Source organism: Dromiciops gliroides, chromosome 4 (genome assembly GCF_019393635.1).
Source record: "Dromiciops gliroides isolate mDroGli1 chromosome 4, mDroGli1.pri, whole genome shotgun sequence".
Classification (NCBI taxonomy): Eukaryota; Metazoa; Chordata; class Mammalia; order Microbiotheria; family Microbiotheriidae; genus Dromiciops; species Dromiciops gliroides.
This window is the reverse complement of record NC_057864.1, coordinates 256,744,398-256,762,771: the sequence shown is the minus strand read 5'-3', so window position 1 is coordinate 256,762,771 and position 18,374 is coordinate 256,744,398. Positions and strand designations below refer to the sequence as shown.

Sequence of the window (18,374 nt, the reverse complement as noted above, 5' to 3'; positions counted from 1 at the left end):
GGAGGCCTTGAAATATGATATTCTGGAAAGAAAAGGAGCTTGGATTATAGCCAAAAATCAACTATCCAGAAAAATTGAGCATTATCTTCCAGGGGAAAAGATGGACATTCAATGAAATAGGAGGCTTTCAAGCTTTCCTGATGAAAAGAACAGAACAGAAAATTTGATCTTAAAATATAAGACTCAAGAGAAGTATAAAAAGGTAAACAAACAGGAAAAAAGTTGTTCAATAAGGTTAAACTGTTTACATCCCTACATGGGAAGATAAAACTTATAACTTTTGAGAACTGTATCTCTATTAGGGCAGATAGAAGGAGTTTACATAGAGGATATAGGTATAAATTGACTTTGATGTGATGATATGAAAAATTAAGGGGTGAAAAAGGACTATACAGGGAGACCAAGAAAGGGAAGTTGGAATGGGATGAATTACATCACATGAAGAGGAACAAAAAACTTATTACAATTGAGGGAAAGAAGAGAGGAATAAGAATTGTTTCAACCTTACTTTAATCAGATTTGGCTCAAAATGGGAATAAAATATATACTCATTTGGATAAAGAAATTTAGCTTACCCAATAGGGAAGTAGAAGAGTAAGGGGAAAAGGGAGGGTAGTGATAGAAGAGAGGGCAGAAGCAGAGCAATAAAAGGGAAAGAAAAGGGAGGGTGGCTAATAAAAGGGAGGTCAGATTGAGGGAGCCACTGGTTAGAAGCAAAATGCTGGTGAGGAGGAATAGGATGAAAGAAGAAAGAAAAGTATAAAAAGGGGGAAAATAGAATGGAGGGAAAAAACACAGTAATCATAACTGTGAATGTGAATGGGATGAACTCTCCCATAGAATGGAAGTGAATAGCAGAGTGGATTAAAAACCAGAATACTATAATATGTTGTTTTCAAGAAACACATTTGAAGCAGAGAGATACACCTAGAGTAAAGGTAAAAGGTTGGAGAAGAATATATTATGCTTCAGCTGAAGTAAAAAAAAATAGGGGTAGCAATCCTTATTCTCAGACAACCCAAAGCAAAAATACATCTAATTAAAAGAGATAAGGTAGGAAACTACATCTTGCTAAAAGGTACCATAGACAATGAAATAATATCAATAGTAAATAAATAAATATATCCATCTATCTATATATCTATATATGTGCACCAAGTAGTATAGCATCCAGATTCTTAGAGAAGTTAAATGAGTTACAAGAGGAAATAGATGGCAAAGTTATACTAGTGGAGAATTTTAACCTCTACCTCTCAACACTAGATAAATCTAACCACAAAATAAATAAGAAAGAAGTTAAAGAGGTGAATAGGGGGCAGCTAGGTGGTGCAATGGATAGAGCACTGGCCCTGGAGTCAGGGGGACCTGAGTTCAAATTCAGCCTCAGACACTTGACAACTTACTAGCTGCATGACCCTGGGCAAGTCACTTAACACCAATTGCCTCACCAAAATAAATAAATAAATTTTTTTTTTTAAAAGAGGTGAATAGAATTTTAGAAAAGTTATGTATGATAGACCTCTGGAGAATAGCAGATGGAGACAGAAAGGAATAAACCTTTTTCTCAGTGGTATGTGCGCATAAACAAAAATTGACCATGTATTAGGGCACAAAAAACTCACAGTCAAATGTAGAATGGCAGATATAGTAAATGCATTCTTTTCAGATCATGATGCAATGAAAATTATATGTAATAAACAGCCATAGAAAGATAGACTGAAAATTAATTGGAAACTAAATAATCTCATCCTAAAGAATGAGTGGGTCAAACAACAAATCATAGAAACAATCAATAACTTCATTAAAGAGAATGACAATGATGAGACAATATACCAAAACTTATGGGATGCAGCCAAAGCAGTTCTTAGGGGGAAATTTTATATCTCTAAGTGTGTACATAAATAAAATAGAAAAAAAAGGAGATAAATGAATTGGGCATTCAACTAAAAAGATAGAAAAAGAACAAATTTTAAATCCCCAATTAAATACTAAATTAGAAATCTTGAAAAACTGAAGGAGAAATTAATAAAATTGAATGTAAGAAAACTACTAAACTAATAAATTAAACTAAGTTTGTTTTATTAAAAATCAATAAAATACATAAACTTTAGTTAATTTGATTTAAAAAAAAAAGAAAGAATAAAACCAAATTACCAGTATCAAAAATGAAAGGTGTGAATTCACCACCAACCATGTGGAAATTAAAGCAATAGGGGCAGCTAGGTGGCGCAGTGGATAGAGCACCGGCCCTGGAGTCAGGAGTACCTGAGTTCAAATCCAGCCTCAGACACTTAACACTTACTAGCTGTGTGACCCTGGGCAAGTCACTTAACCCCAATTGCCTCACTAAAAAAAAAAAAAAGAAATTAAAGCAATAATTAGGAGCTATTTTGCCAATCTGTATGCAATAAATTTGGCAATATAAAGGAAATGGATGAATATTTACAAAAATATGAATTGCTTAGATTAACAGAAAAGGAATTAAAAGACTCGAATAGCCTCATTGTAAAAAAAAGAAATTGAAGAATCCATCAATGAACTCCCTAAGAAAAAAATCTCTGAGGCCAGATGGGTTTACAAGTGAATTCTACAAAACATTTAAAGAATAGTTAATTGCAATATTATATAAATTGTTTGGAAAAATAAGTGAAGAAGGAGTCCTACCAAATTACTTTTATGACACAAATATTTTTTTTTTTTTGCAGGGTAATGAGGGTTAAGTGACTTGTTCAGGGTCACATAGCTAGTAAGTGTCAAGTGTCTGAGGCTGGATTTGAACTCTGGTCCTGCTGAATTGAGTGTGGTGCTTTATCCACTGTGCTACCCAGCTGCCCTCCATCATATAATTCTTTACAATTGACCAAGTATCTGTACTTGCTTCTTTTGATGCTTGTGTTTATATTCAAAATTTCTACTTATATTCCTGGTTCTTTCATCAGGTATACTTGGACATCTTCTGTTCCATTTAAGTTCCATTTTCCTTCTAAAGGATTAAACTCAGTTATGGCAGAAAGCTTTTTCTTGATTGTAAGTCTTTATCTTTTGCCTTTTGTAAAATCATATTCAAAGATCTTGTCTTCTTTTTGGTGACAGCTTCTAAATATTGTATGGTCCTGCCCATAACTTATTGGAACTCTTCATTTGGGATGGCTGCAATATTTGTGCTTTGATCTGAAAGCTTTAGATTTGACTACAATGATCCTGGGATTTTCCACTTTGGGGTTTCATTCAGGAGGTTGTTAGTAGAATATTTTTATTTTTACTTTACTTTTTTGTCAAATTCTTTAAAATTACATTTTTGATTTCTTGTTTCATTTCTTCTGGGTACTCTTGTAGAGGTTGTAACAACAACATTCTCTTTTCTGAGATTCTACTTAATTTGTTAACTTCTGTCAGTTTAAGCTATTTTCTCATTGTGTTCTACATTTTCTTTTATTAGCTCACATCTGCAAACATATTTTTGGATTGGAGTTTCATGTTTGGACAGACTCTTTTCTCTTATGTACTTTCATATGGCATCAGTAAATTATGCTTAGTACTGGATGTAGTGACTGACAGGCTCTAACCTTCACCCAGAATTCTTAGCTTTTGATTAAGTCTTCTGAGGACAGTCTAGGTAGATTTTACCTTCTCTGTCTCATTCTCCTTTCACAATCTTGACAGCAGAATGGAATTCTTTTCTTTCCACAAGCCTGACCAGCACTAAGAAAATGTTGATGACAGTGGTAGCATGCCTCCGACAAGGTTCCTGATGATTTATTTCCCAGTTACTGTCATGTCCTTTTTTCTTGCTTTGGCTTTTTTGGTTCTTGGGCAGGAGCTGTCCAAGTTGTGGTATGGCTTTGTCTCCTAATGTGGTAGAATCTGGGCCACCTGAACTCTGAATTGGACCTAAGCTCCCTGTGTTCTGGATCAGGTATGGGCTACCTATGCACAGGTTTAGCCCAATTTTTTGTTAAGAATTGTGAATGAAGAGGAGGAGGCGGCGGCGGAGCGATGGACGGCTCCGGGGAGCCCCTGCGAGGCGGGGTCGATTCGGGGACCAGGAGCGGCGAGCAGATCTTGAGGACCGGGGCCATACTGCTGCAGGGGTTCATCCAGGACCGCGCGGGCCGGGTGGCGGGGGGCGCCCCCGAGCTGCTCCTGGACTCTATGGGGGACTCGGCCCCGCTGCCCTCGGACCTCCAGACCAAGCGGCTGACCGAGTGCCTGCGTAGGATCGGGGACAAGCTGGACAGCAACATGGAGCTGCAGAGGATGATCGACGCGGTGGAGACTGACTCCCCTCGAGAGGTCTTCTTCCGAGTGGCGGCCGAGATGTTCTCCGACGGCAACTTCAACTGGGGCCGGGTCGTGGCCCTCTTCTATTTCTCCAGCAAACTGCTGCTTAAGGCGCTTTGCACCAAGGTCCCAGAGCTGATGCGAACCATTGTGGGCTGGACCCTAGACTTCCCGCGAGAATGGCTGCTCACCTGAATCCAGGAGCAGGGTGGCTGGGATGGCTTCCTTTCTTACTTTGGGCCACCAACCCGACAGGCAGTTACCATCTTCGTGGCTGGCATCCTTACAGCTTCACTTACCATCTGGAAGATGTCCTAGGGAGGGCTTGGGGGCCTGGCTGCCCCCCATCCTCATCCCAGCTCTGCTTGGACTGTCTGTTTTTAGGATAAATTATGGGTTTTCCACTACTGGGGGTGGGGGAGGGGAAAACATTTTCCTTACTTTTGTAATTATTTTGGGGAGTATCCCATTGACTGGCAGCGCCCCAAAGCTGGATGTTCTCTAGTTGCTGGCTAAGTGTTGGTGGGGTGAGCGGTAGCCTTGGCCAATAAACATCAACTTTGGAGCAGGGGAAAAAAAAAAGAATTGTGAATGAGTCCTATGATCTCTGGCCTGTGTTGATTTGGCTCTGTATTTTTCAAGATTGGGGATCATCAGGATGAGAAAACTGATGGTTAGATTTTTAGTGCCAATTAAAAATGAATGAGTAGTAGAAAAAAGAAAATGCTGAGGAATACTTTGGATTTCAGGGTCATTTGTTAATTCCTAAGGATCGTCTTTGCAATATCGTTCTTAGGCTTTTCAGAAAATGGATCATAATGTATATTTCTTCTCTATATATTGAACTAAACTTGTCTATTTTTATCCTTTATCAGATAATTTTGAAATTTAATTTAATATTCCATTGTGATAAGTTACTTTATTACTATTTTCCATATTCTTGATTATTTTATTTCTCTAATTAAACTTTACCATCAATTTATCTAATCCTGCATCACATTGGTATCTGAATTGGTATTATACAAGACTTTGTAGTGACATCACTTTTAATATGTTAGTATGACATGAATATGAATACTGAGTCACCTTCCTCTTTACTAAGATTTTCATATATTTCTGTAAAAAAATTGTTTTGTTCTTATACTTATTTAAGTTCTCTGTGTGTCCTGGTATATTAACTCCCAGATATTTAATGCTTTTATTTTGATTTCAATTTTCTTCTTCTTCTCTTCTTCCTTCTCATTTTAATTTTTATTTATTTATCTTTTTTAGTGAGGCAATTGGGGTTAAGTGACTTGCCCAGGGTCACACAGCTAGTAAGTGTTAAGTGTCTGAGGCCTGAATTGAACTCAGGTACTCCTGACTCCAGGGCTGGTGCTCTATCCACTGTGCCACCTAGCTGCCCCTCCTTCTCATTTTTAAATGAATATAGGGCAAGTTTACACTTTTGTATCCTGATCCTTCTTAATACATACAAATATAGGTATATGAAGATTCATTTTTCTTGTCAGATCATGTCCAATCTCTATAGTTTCTCTGTGGATTAAATTCAACAACTTTTAATAGGATTTGTTTCAAAACCAAAAAATATTGAATGTTGGAGGGGAAAAGGGAAAACTTGGATGCTAATCCACTGATGGTGGAATTGTGAAAAGATCAAATCATTCTGGAGGGCAATTTGTAACCATTCCTAAAGGGCTATAGAATTGTGCATACCCTTTGATACAGCAATACCTCTGCTAGGTTTATATTCCAAAGACATCCCCCCAAATAGAAAAAGATCTATTTGTATAAAAAGATTTATAGCAGCTCTTTTTGTGGTGGTTAAGAATTAGAAATCAAAGGAATGCCCATCAATTGGGGAATGGTTAAACAAGTTGTGGTATATGATGGTGATGGAACATTATTGTGTTATAAGAAATGACAAGCAGGATGATCTCAGAAAGTCCCAGAAAGACTTGTATGAACTAATTTATAGTGAAGTACGCAGAACCAAGACAATGTTGTGCACAGTGACAGCACTATTTTTTCTTTTTTTTAATCATAAAAGTATTTTATTATTTTCTAATTACATGTAGAGAGTTTTCAACATTTGTTTTTATAAGATTTCTAGTTCCAAATTTTTCTCCCTCCCTTTTTTTCCTCTCCCTTCCCCAAGACAAGCTAGCAATCTGATATAGGTTATATATGTAAAATCACATTAAACATATTTCTGCATTAGTCCTTCTGTGAGAGAAGAATCAGAACAAAAGGGAAAAACCTCAAAATAAAAAAAAAACAAACAAAAAAGTTGAAACAGCATGGTTTAGTCACCAAATGAAGAAAAGCAGAAACATTCGATTTATCCTTTTCAGACCACAAAGCAATAAAAACATATTCAATAAAAGTCTTCAAAAGCATAGATTAAACATTGATTGGAAATTAGAAAATCTAATCCTAAGGGGGCAGCTAGGTGGTGCAGTGGATAAAGCACTGGCCCTGGATTCAGGAGTACCTGAGTTCAAATCCGGCCTCAGTCACTTGACACTTACTAGCTGTGTGACCCTGGGCAAGTCACTTAACCCCCATTGCCCCGCAAAAAAAAAAAAGAAAGAAAATCTAATCCTAAAGAATGAAGTGAGGGGCTAGGTGGCACAGTGGAGAGAACACTGGCCCTGGATTCAGGAGGACCTGAGTTCAAATCTGGTCTCAGACACTTGACACTTACTAGCTGTGTGACCCTGGGCAAGTCACTTAACCCCAATTGCCTTACCAAAAAAAAAAAAAAAAAGAATGAGGTGGTCAAAGAACAGATAATGCAATCTAGAATTTCATTTATGCTATTAACAAAAATGAGGACACATATCGAAATTTGTGGTATTCAGTCAAAGCAGTATTTAGGGAAATTTATATTTTGTTTTTTGTTTATGGCAATGAAGGTTAAGTGACCTGGCCAGGGTCACACAGCGAGTAAATGTCAAGTGTCTAAATTTGGATTTGAACTCAGGTCCTCCTGAATCCAGGGCTAGTGCTTTATCCACTGGGCTACCTAGCTGTCCCTGGGAAACTTATATTTTGAAAAGATAACATAAACAAATTAGAGAAAGAGTAGATTACTTGGTTAAGCAAGTGAAGAAAAGTAGAAAAAGAACAAATTAAAAATTCCCTGATTACAAATTAAAAAAAAATTCTTGACAAAGCAAAGATTAATAAAACTGAAAGTCAAAAAATAATTGAAAAAATAAATAGGCCCAAGAGGTGTTTTTATGAAAAAAAAAAACCAATAAAATAGATAAACCATTGGTTAATGTGATTTTTTTTTGGTGGGGAAATGAGGGTTAAGTGATTTGCCCAGGGTCACACAGATAGTAAGCAACAAGTATCTGAGGCTGGCTTTGAACTCAGGTTCTCCTGAATCCAGGACTGGTGTTTTATCCACTGTGCCACCTAGCTGCCCCCAGTTAATGTGATTTTTTTTTTAATTAAAAAAATTTTTTTTTCGTGGGGCAATGAGGGTTAAGTGGGGTCACAGGGTTGGTGAGTGTTTTGTGTTTGGGGCCAGATTTGAGCTCGGGTCCTCCTGGGTCCAGGGCTGGTGCTTTGTCCACTGAGTCATCTAGTTGCCTTATGATGACATCTTTAGGGTAAAATTATGGGGGAGAGGATTGCACTGGGGGAGGGGAAAGGGGAGAGGTAGAATGGGGTGAAATCTCATATGAAAGAAACAAGAAAGGGCTTATGCAGGGGGGGGGGAGATGGGGGAGGAGTGCGGCAGTGAATGAGCCTTACACTCATCAGAATTAACTCAAAGAATTAATCTCATTAGAGTTGGCTCAAGCAGAGAATAACATAGACACTCAATTTGGTGGAGTAATCTATCTAACCCTGCAGGAAAGTAGGAAGGGAAGGGGGATAAAGAGGGAGGAATGAAAGAAGGGAGGGCAGAGGAGGGGAGGGGGCAGTCAGAAGCAAAACACTTTTTTTTTTTTTTTAGTGAGGCAATTGGGGTCAAGTGACTTGCCAGGGTCACACAGCCAGTAAGTGTTAAGTGTCTGAGGCCGCATCTGAACTCAGGTACTCCTGACTCCAGGGCCAGTGCTTTATCCACTGCGCCACCTAGCCGCCCCAGAAGCAAAACACTTTTGAGGAGGGATAGGGTAAAAGAAGATAGAAAATAGAATAAATATGGGAAGGGAGTAGGAAGAAGGAAAACAGTTAATAGTAATTGTGAAAAATTTGGAAGTGGAGGCAAGAGTAATGTAAGATGATCATGATGATGATTGTGACGATTATGGTTATCTATTACTGTTGTTGCAATAATCAACCTCATGAGTTTACTGTAAGGAAATCTCTCTATAAAGTATTATATAAATCTAGTTCACTATGAAAAATAATGAACAGAATGCTATCAGAAAAACCTGGAAGGACCTACATAAGCTGATGCAAAGGGAAATATACTGTATACAAAATAACAACAATATTGTGAGATAATCTGCCATAAAGGACTCAGCTATTTTGAGCAATGCAATGATCCAAGAAAAATGCAATCCATCTACAGAGAGAGAACTGATGTTATTTGAATACAGATTGAAGCATAATTTTTTTGTTAGTTCTTTTATCTGAAGTTTTGTTTTATCTGTTTTCTTTTACAACCTGGATAATGTGGGAATGTTTTGCATGACTGCTCATGTATAGCTTATATTGAATTGCTTGAGTTCTTGGAGGGGTTGGGAGGGAGGGTGGTAGAGAATTTGGAACGCACAGTTTTTAAAAAATGATGTAAATATTTGTATTTTATATGTAATTTGGGAAAATAAATTCTAAATATTAAAAAAACAAAAAAAATTATCAATTTTTCTCAGTTACTAATTTTCTTTGTCATTTTTTCCATGTTAGCTGTCAAATTCTTTAAAATTATACTTTGGATCTCTTCTAGGTAATCATGTAGAGGCTGTAACAACAACATTCTCTTCTCTGAGTTTCTACTTAATTTAAAAAAAATTTTAGTACTTGACCTTCTCTCAGCTATGTTATTTAAAATCTAAATTGTTGGTCCTAATCTACCCCACCCCAGTTTTGGTGGAGAAAGCTGGCTAAAATCACTGATAAATTCAGCAAGAGTTTAGGCTTTTAAGGATTTATTAAAATATTTTATAAGTTAGTGAAGAGTGAGAGAGAGAGAGAGAGAGAGAGAGAGAGAGAGAGAGAGAGAGAGAGAGAGAGAGATTGAGAACAGATTCCTTATAGCATGGAATAATACTAGCTTGGATCTATTCGGTATAGCCAGAGAGAAAAAACAAACTTCTTTTCCTAGAAGCCCACATGAAGTCTCTCACCACTAAGCCGATGTCTGAATGACCAAGAGGGGCCCTCCTGTTTTCTATCTCCCACTACGCTGGTTCCTCTATGAAAAAGAAGAGGCAGCACTCTAACCTCTGCTTCCTAGTTCCTCTCTCCCTCCCTGAAAGGGGAAGTCCTTCAAGATTATTAGTTGAGAGTGCTCTCTTGCTGATGTCAGTGGTACACCACCTCTGAAAACAACACATCACTCAGGGCCAGCCAGGTGTGGTCTCCATCCAATCACCCTTAAGTAGGTACTCAGTCAGTTTCTCAGTCTCACCCAATTCAAACAATTCTAAATCAATCCTCAGGTGGGGCCCCTGGGTGTCTGCCAAATCCCATTATCGTATCCCATTATTCCCCACTGTGCTTCATTAAGAAACAATTATTGGGGGGCAGCTAGATGGTACAGTGGATAAAGCACTGGCCCTGGATTCAGGAGGACCTGAGTTCAAATCTGGCCTCAGACACTTGACACTTATTAGCAGTGTGGCCCTGGGGAAGTCACTTAACCCTCATTGCCCTGCAAAAAATAAAATAAATTTCAAAAAAGAAACAATCGTTTCCTTAATGATACTTATGACTAACAAAGTAAAGGGAATGAAAAGAGAGAAAAGAAATTGAGTGATGCATTAACAAAGGCTAAAGGGGGCACTCCCCTTTTAGCAGGAGGACATTACAAATAGAAAAACTAAAGGGTGCACTCCCCTTTAGTAAGCGGACATTAGTGTATTCAATGGGGAAAAGGAAAACAGGAAAATATACATTTAAGTCTTTGAAAGTCTTTTCTCAGATGATTCTTGGGATGTCCTCTGGGTGTAGTTGTGGAATGAAAGTCTTTCAGGTGTGGATCCTGAAGATCAACTAACAAGTCTCAGCTGTAGAGTTTCAGATGTGGTTGTAAAGTCCCTCAGGTGTTTCAGATACTGGTAATTAGCTGGGAAAGTTTCCTACAAAATTGAGCTTAACAGAATTTTAAAAAGCTTTGCCAATAATCGAATCAAATAATGAGGGTCCTCAAAAACACGTCTAAGGAAACACAGAATCTTTTAGAGATTTTATAATTATTGTCCAGTTGTTATGCATGAAACATATAATAAAAACAAAAACTGAAACATTCTCTAAAACTGAATATTACTACATTCCCCCCTGTGAGGAATAAATTGAGAAGACAATTGTGATATTAATTAAGAAAATAATTTAAAAAATATTCATTTTGGGGCAGCTAGCTGGTGCAGTGGATAGAGCACTGGCCCTGGAGTCAGGAAGACCTGAATTCAAATCTGGCCTCAGACACTTGACACTTACTAGCTGCATGACCTTGGGCAAGTCATTTAGCCCCAATTGCCTCATCAAAAACAAACAAACAAACAAACAAACAAAAAAGAATAGGTAAATCTTCATTTCATCACTTTTTGCATCATCTGCCAAATTATCCTCATGCCATTATGAGAAATTAAATGATCTAATATAATTGGTAGCAGATGTCAAGGCCAAATCTAACATTGTATCTATTATGACACCTGAGATAATTATGGGGGTTACCATAAAAGAACAGAGAAATAACTGAGTCAGGCTTAATCAGATGCATAGGATTGAGATGTCCTTGACATCAGGAATATAGAAGAGGTAATTGAAGTCAGGTGTCAAATGAGATGGCATAGCCTGGCCATCTCATACCATGTGGGGGGAAATTAAACCAAAAGAATCCAACCTTGACTCTTGCCAATAGCTACTCTCTCGGCCTTTCCCAAGGCAGTGCACTACCTGAACTTAATGCGTGTCTTCCCTTTTGTGACATTCCAATGCCTGCACTTGTGTGTATTCTTCTCATGGATGAAGGCAATTAATGTCTTAATGGTAAGTTCCCATAATCCAAGTCTCATATGGATTTAACATTGAGGATAATAATGATTGCAAGAAATGTGAATTTGCTTTGACTCAGAATATAATTTACAATGTGCAATAATTCCAAATAATAAATTGTTTTTGTAAAAATAGTATTTCTAGAATTAATTTACACTTGTCACAGTAATCAATTTATCAAGGAAATACTTTATATAATTTACTTAAATTACCAGTTGGAAAAACAAACTGTTTAGAAGAACAAAATACACATGGAAGAATAAAAAACAATGAAATTCAAATTGGCTTATAACATAATCTAAAAAGAATGAAAATCTCTATGAAAATAAACTCATACTATTGATTTCAAAGTGTAGATACAATGGCATAAAAAGAAACCCGTATGTAACATTCGAACTGACTTTTAAAAAAAATGCTTAGTAAATAATGCTTCAAGAATTAATTTATACTTTCCATGTCAACCAATTTACCAGGGAAATACTTTATAGAATTTGATCAAATAATCAGTTGGAAAAAACAAGCAATTTGGAATATGGGAGCACAATACTCCCAGAATTAAAATTTTATTATGAAATCAAAACCATCTTGCATTGGTTCAAAATTGGAGAGATAGATGAATGGAACAAATTACATATGGAAGAATAAGAGACCATGAAATTCAATGGTCTACATGTGCTGGTACTGGTTTTATGTGGGAGCAATGTATCCAAGAATCCTTCTCTCTGATTTTGATGGCAGTTGGAATAGTTAGCAATACTTGGAAAGGACCTTCCCAAGCTGGCTAGGTCCCACTAGTCCGCTGAAAATTTTAAAATATATACACTGTCTCCTGGTTTCAAATCATGTAAGGAAAAGTCCAAGGGGCCAGCCTGTACTGCTGCCCCTGCCTCATGGAGTTCACATAGTTTGGCTTGTAATTCCTGTATATAGGAAGCAACAGAAGTATCTCCCCCCACCAATGATGTACATACTGGCAAAAAAGGTTTTTCTTGTATAGAGGGATGGCCAAAAAGCATCTCAAAAGGTGATATATGTAGTTCTACTCTTGGCCTGCTGCACAAACAGAACAGTGCCAATGGTAGAACATCAGGCCACTTCAAATGAGTTTCAGTGCACAATTTGCCAATCATTCTCTTAAGCTCTTTATTAATGCATTCTACTGGGCCTGAGCTTTGTGGGTGGTAGGGTGTATGGAATTTTGGAGTTACTCCCAAGAAAGAGTCAGGACCCTAGAAGCTACTCCTCCCTGTTCATATACAAAAAGAGTAAAAGACTTACTGTAGTCTGGGAGTCCTAGTGCAGGTGCTGATAACAATGCCCACTTCAATTCTGTTATAGCTGAGAGATGCTGGGAATCCAGCTGTGAAGGTTCTGGGACAGAATTTTTGGTTAGAGATGTAAGAGGTTTATTAATTTCACCAAAAGAGGGTATCCATTGTCTGCAATACCCAGCTGCTCCCAGAATAGTCCTTAGCTGCTTCTTTTTTTTTTTTTTTTTTTGCGGGGCAATGGGGGTTAAGTGACTTGCCCAGGGTCACACAGCTAGTAAGTGTTAAGTGTCTGAGGCCGGATTTGAACTCAGGTACTCCTGAATCCAGGGCCGGTGCTTTAACCACTGTGCCATCTAGCTGCCCCTTTAGCTGCTTCTTAGTAGAGGGAGCAGAGAGTTGTTGAATAGTCTGTATACACTTAGGAGAGATGGATCAAGTGCCAATGGCCAAAACAAAACCCAAATATTCCACCTGAGGTAGACACCATTGTACCTTAGATTTAGAGACCCTATGGCCTCATTTGGGTAACTCTAATAACAGATGGCGGCTGTCTTCCTGGCAAATTTCAGCATTAGGTGCAGCCAGGAGTAAGTCATCTACATATTGGACTAAAGTAGAACCTTTAAAGGTAATGGAGGCTAAATCCTGCTGCAAAATTTGAGAGAATAGCGTGGGATTGTCAACAAATCCCTGTGGGAGTCTGGTCCAAGTCCACCATCTATTCTTCCAGGTAAAGGCAAACAAGTATTGGAAATCCTGATATTGTGGTATTGAAAAGAAAGCAGAGCATAGACCTACCACTGTGAAGCATGTTGCTTTATATGGGATTGAGGAAATTATAGTAGCAGGGTTAGATATTATTGGATTTCTAGGTATAACATATGAATTAATTGCCCTCAGATCTTTTACAGAGTGGTAAACAGGCTTGCCATCTGGCCCATGCTTGGGTTTTTTAACTGGCAAAATGGGCATGTTGCATGGGGAATAAGGGTATGGGACAATTATGCCTTGGTTTATTAAAGCCTCAATTATAGGAGAAATTCCCTCAATGGCTTTTCTAGGTAAGGGATATTCTGGAATGGATGGTGATGGGCCATCTTTGGTCTTAATGGTAACAGACACAGCAGATTTAAGGAGACCTACATTAGTAGAGGAGGAAGCCCATAGGGACTAAGGAATATCAGAAGGGATTTTAAATGTATCCCCCACTTTTTCCTGAGTGTCTGAGATCAAAATTGGCAGTAAGTGGACAGTATCCTCTGGCAATTCCAGGGAAATGCCACCATCTGGAGAACAAGATATGGTTGCTCTAAGTTTACAAAGAAGATCACAACCTAATAGGTTTGCAGGAGAGTCTGGTATAAGTAGAAATGAATTTTCTACTGTTAATGGGCCCAGATTCACTATGTGAGGGGTTAATTTTGCAACTGATTGTGCTTTTCCTGAAATGCCAACTACATTTAGAGATCCAATAGATGTACATTCAGGGTCAGGTTTGCTCACTAGGACTGATCTTGAGGCTCCTATATCTAATAAACAATCATAAGTATCTCCAACTCTAAGGGTTACATGGGGTTCATTACTTTGGGGAGGTGAATGGACTGGCACAAGAGGGCTAAAAATTTCAGGGTCTGGAAAGATGAAGTCTTCAGATTCTACTGTCCTTTCCTGTCCCCTACACCATCAGTCCTCTATATCTCTCTTATCTGTACCCCTTTGAGTGGGTCTGTAACTGTTCTCATTTTGCTCCTCTATATCTCTCTGAAAAGGTCTTTAACTATTTTGACTCTGCCTCTCTGTATCCCCCTGAAAAGATCTATATCTATTTTGATTCTCTCTCTCTGTACCCCCCCTGAGAATATCTATATCTATTTTGATTCTGCCTCTCTGTATTCCTCTGAGAGAAACTATATCTGTTTTGGTTCTGCCTCTCTATCTCTCTTGGCATGATCCTACATTACCACATTATGTGCCCCTGTTTATTGCAGTAATAGCAAAATCTAGGGGGTTGATAGCAATACTGGGGTTGATGGTAATTCTCAACTGCCTGGTCTCGCTGCCTTGTTGTTTCCTGTACTGGAGCTACAATGCCCTGTCTGTTCCTTTCTTCTCTCTCATTTCCTTCATAAATATATGTTGCTATTTCTTTAAGTCTGTCAGGACTCAAACTACTCCAGCCTGGACATTGCCTTTCAAAATATTTTCTTATTTCTGGTAAGGACTGGTGTATAAAATGAAAACAGATAACATGGGCATCTCTAGCATCTAATGGGTCTGGTCTAGCGTATTTCTTGGCATGCTTACACAGTCTGTCATAGAATCTATTAGGTATTTCATTAGGTTCTTGAACTATCTAAAATATTTTTTGCCAGTTATCAGTCTTTCTAGCACAGGATTCCATTGCCTTCAACAATGTTTCTTTTGCTTCCTGCAACTTATCAAAATTCCCAGGCATATTGGGGTCCCAATCAGGGTCTTGAACAGGCCATCTAATATCAACTTTTCCTGTGGCTTCCAGGGCATTTGCTATGCCTATTATATCAGCTTTTTCCCCTGGGGATAATATTATTTCAATGAGATCAATAACATCATTCTATGTTGGCTGATACGCTCTAAAAATTGCCCTGAACTGGCTGATAACTGCTGTGGCATCCTCATCAAATTTAGGAATATTTTGTTTCCATGAAATCAAATCATTGGGCGCAAAAGGTGTGTATTGTCTGAGCTTACATATAGCACCTTTTTGGCCATGGGTGAGGATCTCTTGAAGGGGAAAAATTTTTATCTTCTCTGTCTCCTCTACAAGTAAATCATTTATTTCCTTATTTATTTGTTTAGTTGGCATGGAGGAAATAGAGGGAGAGGGAATAGGAGTTGAGCCATTTGGAGTTTCAGTCTGAGAGGCTTTGCATTCAATCTCAGGTTTGGATTGAGTTGGATTATCGGGCATTTCAGTCTGAGAGCCCTTGCTTTTAAGATTAGGCTTGGATTGAGTTGGATTATATATTCAAACTGAACAAGGGTCAACATGACCTTTTCCTCTGCTTGTCTAATTAGCCAAGCTAAAGTTAGAAAAGGGGTACTTAGGAAATTTAAAAAATCCATTTGAAAATTTAAATGGAAAACAGCCGATACTTAGCAGTACTTTCGAATTTAATGGGATAGGGGAGGGAAAATTTCTTACCCAACCGGAAGATCAGAAGATCGAGGTTCAGCTTTCCTCTTTGTGGTCAGCCAAACTGTGTTGTTTAAAATCTAAATGTGGGTCCTAATCTGCTCCCCCCCCCAGGTTTTTGGGGGAAGCTGGCTAAAATCACTGATAAATTCAACAAGAGTTTAGGCTTTTAAGGATTTATTATAATATAAGTTAGTGAAGAGAGAGACTGAGAAGAGATTCCTTATAGCATGGAATAGTACTATCTTGGATCTATTCGGTACAGCTAGAGAGAAAAACCAAAATTCTTTTCTTAGAAGCCCACATGAAGTCTCTCACCATCAAGCCAATGTCTGAACAACCAAGAGGGGCCCTCTCATTCTCTGTCTCCTGCCACAGCCGTTTCCTCCATGAAAAAGAAGAGGCAGAACCCTAACCTCTGCTTCCTAGTTCCTCTCTCCCTCCCTGAAAGGGGAAGTCCTTCAAGCTTATTGGTTGAGAGTGGTCTCTTGCTGATGTCAGTGGTACACCACCTCTGAAAGCAACACATCACTCAGGGCCAGCCAGGTGAGGTTTCCATCCAATCACCCTTGAGTAGGTACTCAGTCAGTTTCTCAGTCTCACCCAATTCAAACAATTCTAAATCAATCCTCAGGTGGGGCCCCTGGGTGTCTGCCAAATCCCATTATTTTATCACATAGGTCAAGCTATTTCTTCATTGTATTCTACATTTTCTTTTAGTAACTCATCTGCAAACCTATATTTTTGTATTAGGGTTTCATGTTTAGTCAGACTCTTTTATGTACTTTCTTTTTTTTTTAAGTCCAGTAAGTTTATTTTTGAAAGTGTACACAAAAATGTTGAACCATCTCATGCATCTTCAGCAGCTGGAGCATCTCCACCCTTGGTGTTCCTAGTATATATCACTTGTGCTCTGTGTTTGGAAACTAGCTTAATCAGACTTTTACCAAGCAGTTCTTGGAGGGCTGCCCAAGCTAGAGAACCCTGAATCTTCAGTCTTTCTGAGACCACTGCAGGGGAAATAATTTTATAATTGGGGACCTCCTTGCACAGTTTGTCATATGTCTCTTTGTCAAACAGAACCAGATTGTTGAGCTTGTCTCTCATTTTTCCCTTGGACCACTTCTTCTTCTTAGATTTGCCCCCAGACTTGTTCATGGGGTCCTTGTCCTTCTTGGACAACTTGCTGGCATCTTTCTTCTTCTTATCATCCTTGGGTGGCATGGTGAGGCTCTAGGAACTCCTGCTGGTGCCACCTCCAAGCTAAGATGTCAGACAGAAAGGAAGTGGGTGGTAATCTTATGTACTTTCTTATGGCATTGGTAAATTATGATTAGTCCTGGATGTAGTGACTGACAGGCCCCAACCTTCACAAGAATTTTTGTTTTTTGATGGTAAAATCCAAAGTTCAAACTCAGCAACTCTAGTCTAGTTTTCATGAGTTCCTTCTCAGTTCTATTTTTCTTAGAGAACAAGTTTACACTTTTGTCTCCTGATCCTTTTTAATACATAGAAAAATAGTTATATGAAGATTTATTTTTGTTGTCAGATCTTTTCCACTCTCTATAGCTTCTCTGTGGCTTATATTCAACAACTTTTAAAAGGATTTATTTTAAAAAGGAAAATATTGGATGTTGGAAGGGAAGTGGGACAACTGGGACCTAATTCACTATTAGTGGAGTTGTCAAAAGATCCACCCATTCTGGAGAGTAATTTGGAAGTATGTCCAGAGGGCTATAGAATTGTGCATATCCTTGGATCCAGCAATACCACTGTTATGTTTATATCCCAAAGACATCTCCAAGAAGAAAAAAAAAAGACCTATTTGTACAAAAATATTTATAGCAGCTCTTTTTTGTGGTAGATAAGAACTGGAAATCAAAGGAATGCCCATCAGTTGGGGAATGACTAAACAAGCTGTGGTATATGATGGTGATGGAATATTATTGTGCTGAAAGAAATGACAAGCAGGATGATTTCAGAAAGGCCTCGAAAGACTTGTATGAACTAATGTATACTGAAGTGATCAGAACCAAGAGAATGTTGTACACAGAAACAGCAATGTTGTTTGATGAATAACTGTGAATGATTTAACTATTCTCAGCAATACAATAATCTGAGAAGACCTCAAAGGACTAAAAATGAAGCATACTATGCACCTCCAAAGAAAGAACTGATATTGATTGAACACAGACTGAAGCATGCTATTTTTTACTTTTATTTTTTCTTTTATTCAAGTTTTCTTGTACAAAATCAGTAATTGGCAGTGTTTTACATAATTGCACATGTATAAACTATATCTGATTGCTTGCTGCCTTGGAGAAGGTGTAGGGGAGGTCCATTTCACAGAATCCCTCTCTTCATTTCAGATGCAGCTGGGGTACCATCTTTTACATGAAGTCTTTATGATTCTTCTCCACACCACCACAAATGCTATTGCACTACCAACCAATCTTCTTTTT

At 38.2% G+C, this 18,374-nt stretch overlaps 2 protein-coding genes across 2 annotated transcripts; one reads left to right on the top strand and one right to left on the bottom strand.

The window, feature by feature from the left end:
• The first annotated feature begins 3,870 nt into the window (after positions 1-3,870).
• On the top strand, positions 3,871-4,476 carry LOC122726002 (apoptosis regulator BAX-like). Its single transcript, XM_043963412.1, has one exon. It carries the CDS (start codon positions 3,997-3,999, stop codon positions 4,474-4,476), a length of 480 nt encoding a protein of 159 aa, XP_043819347.1. The 5' UTR covers positions 3,871-3,996.
• Positions 4,477-16,761: 12,285 nt separating this feature from the next.
• On the bottom strand, positions 16,762-17,136 carry LOC122753008 (40S ribosomal protein S25-like). Its single transcript, XM_044000072.1, has one exon. The coding sequence runs from the start codon at positions 17,134-17,136 to the stop codon at positions 16,762-16,764; it is 375 nt and encodes a 124-aa protein (XP_043856007.1).
• Positions 17,137-18,374: the final 1,238 nt, after the last annotated feature.

What these genes read in the sequence shown, in the direction of transcription:
- LOC122753008 (XM_044000072.1), bottom strand. Translation starts at nt 17,136, where the DNA reads ATGCCACCCAAGGATGATAAGAAGAAGAAAGATGCCAGCAAGTTGTCC.
- LOC122726002 (XM_043963412.1), top strand. Translation starts at nt 3,997, where the DNA reads ATGGACGGCTCCGGGGAGCCCCTGCGAGGCGGGGTCGATTCGGGGACC.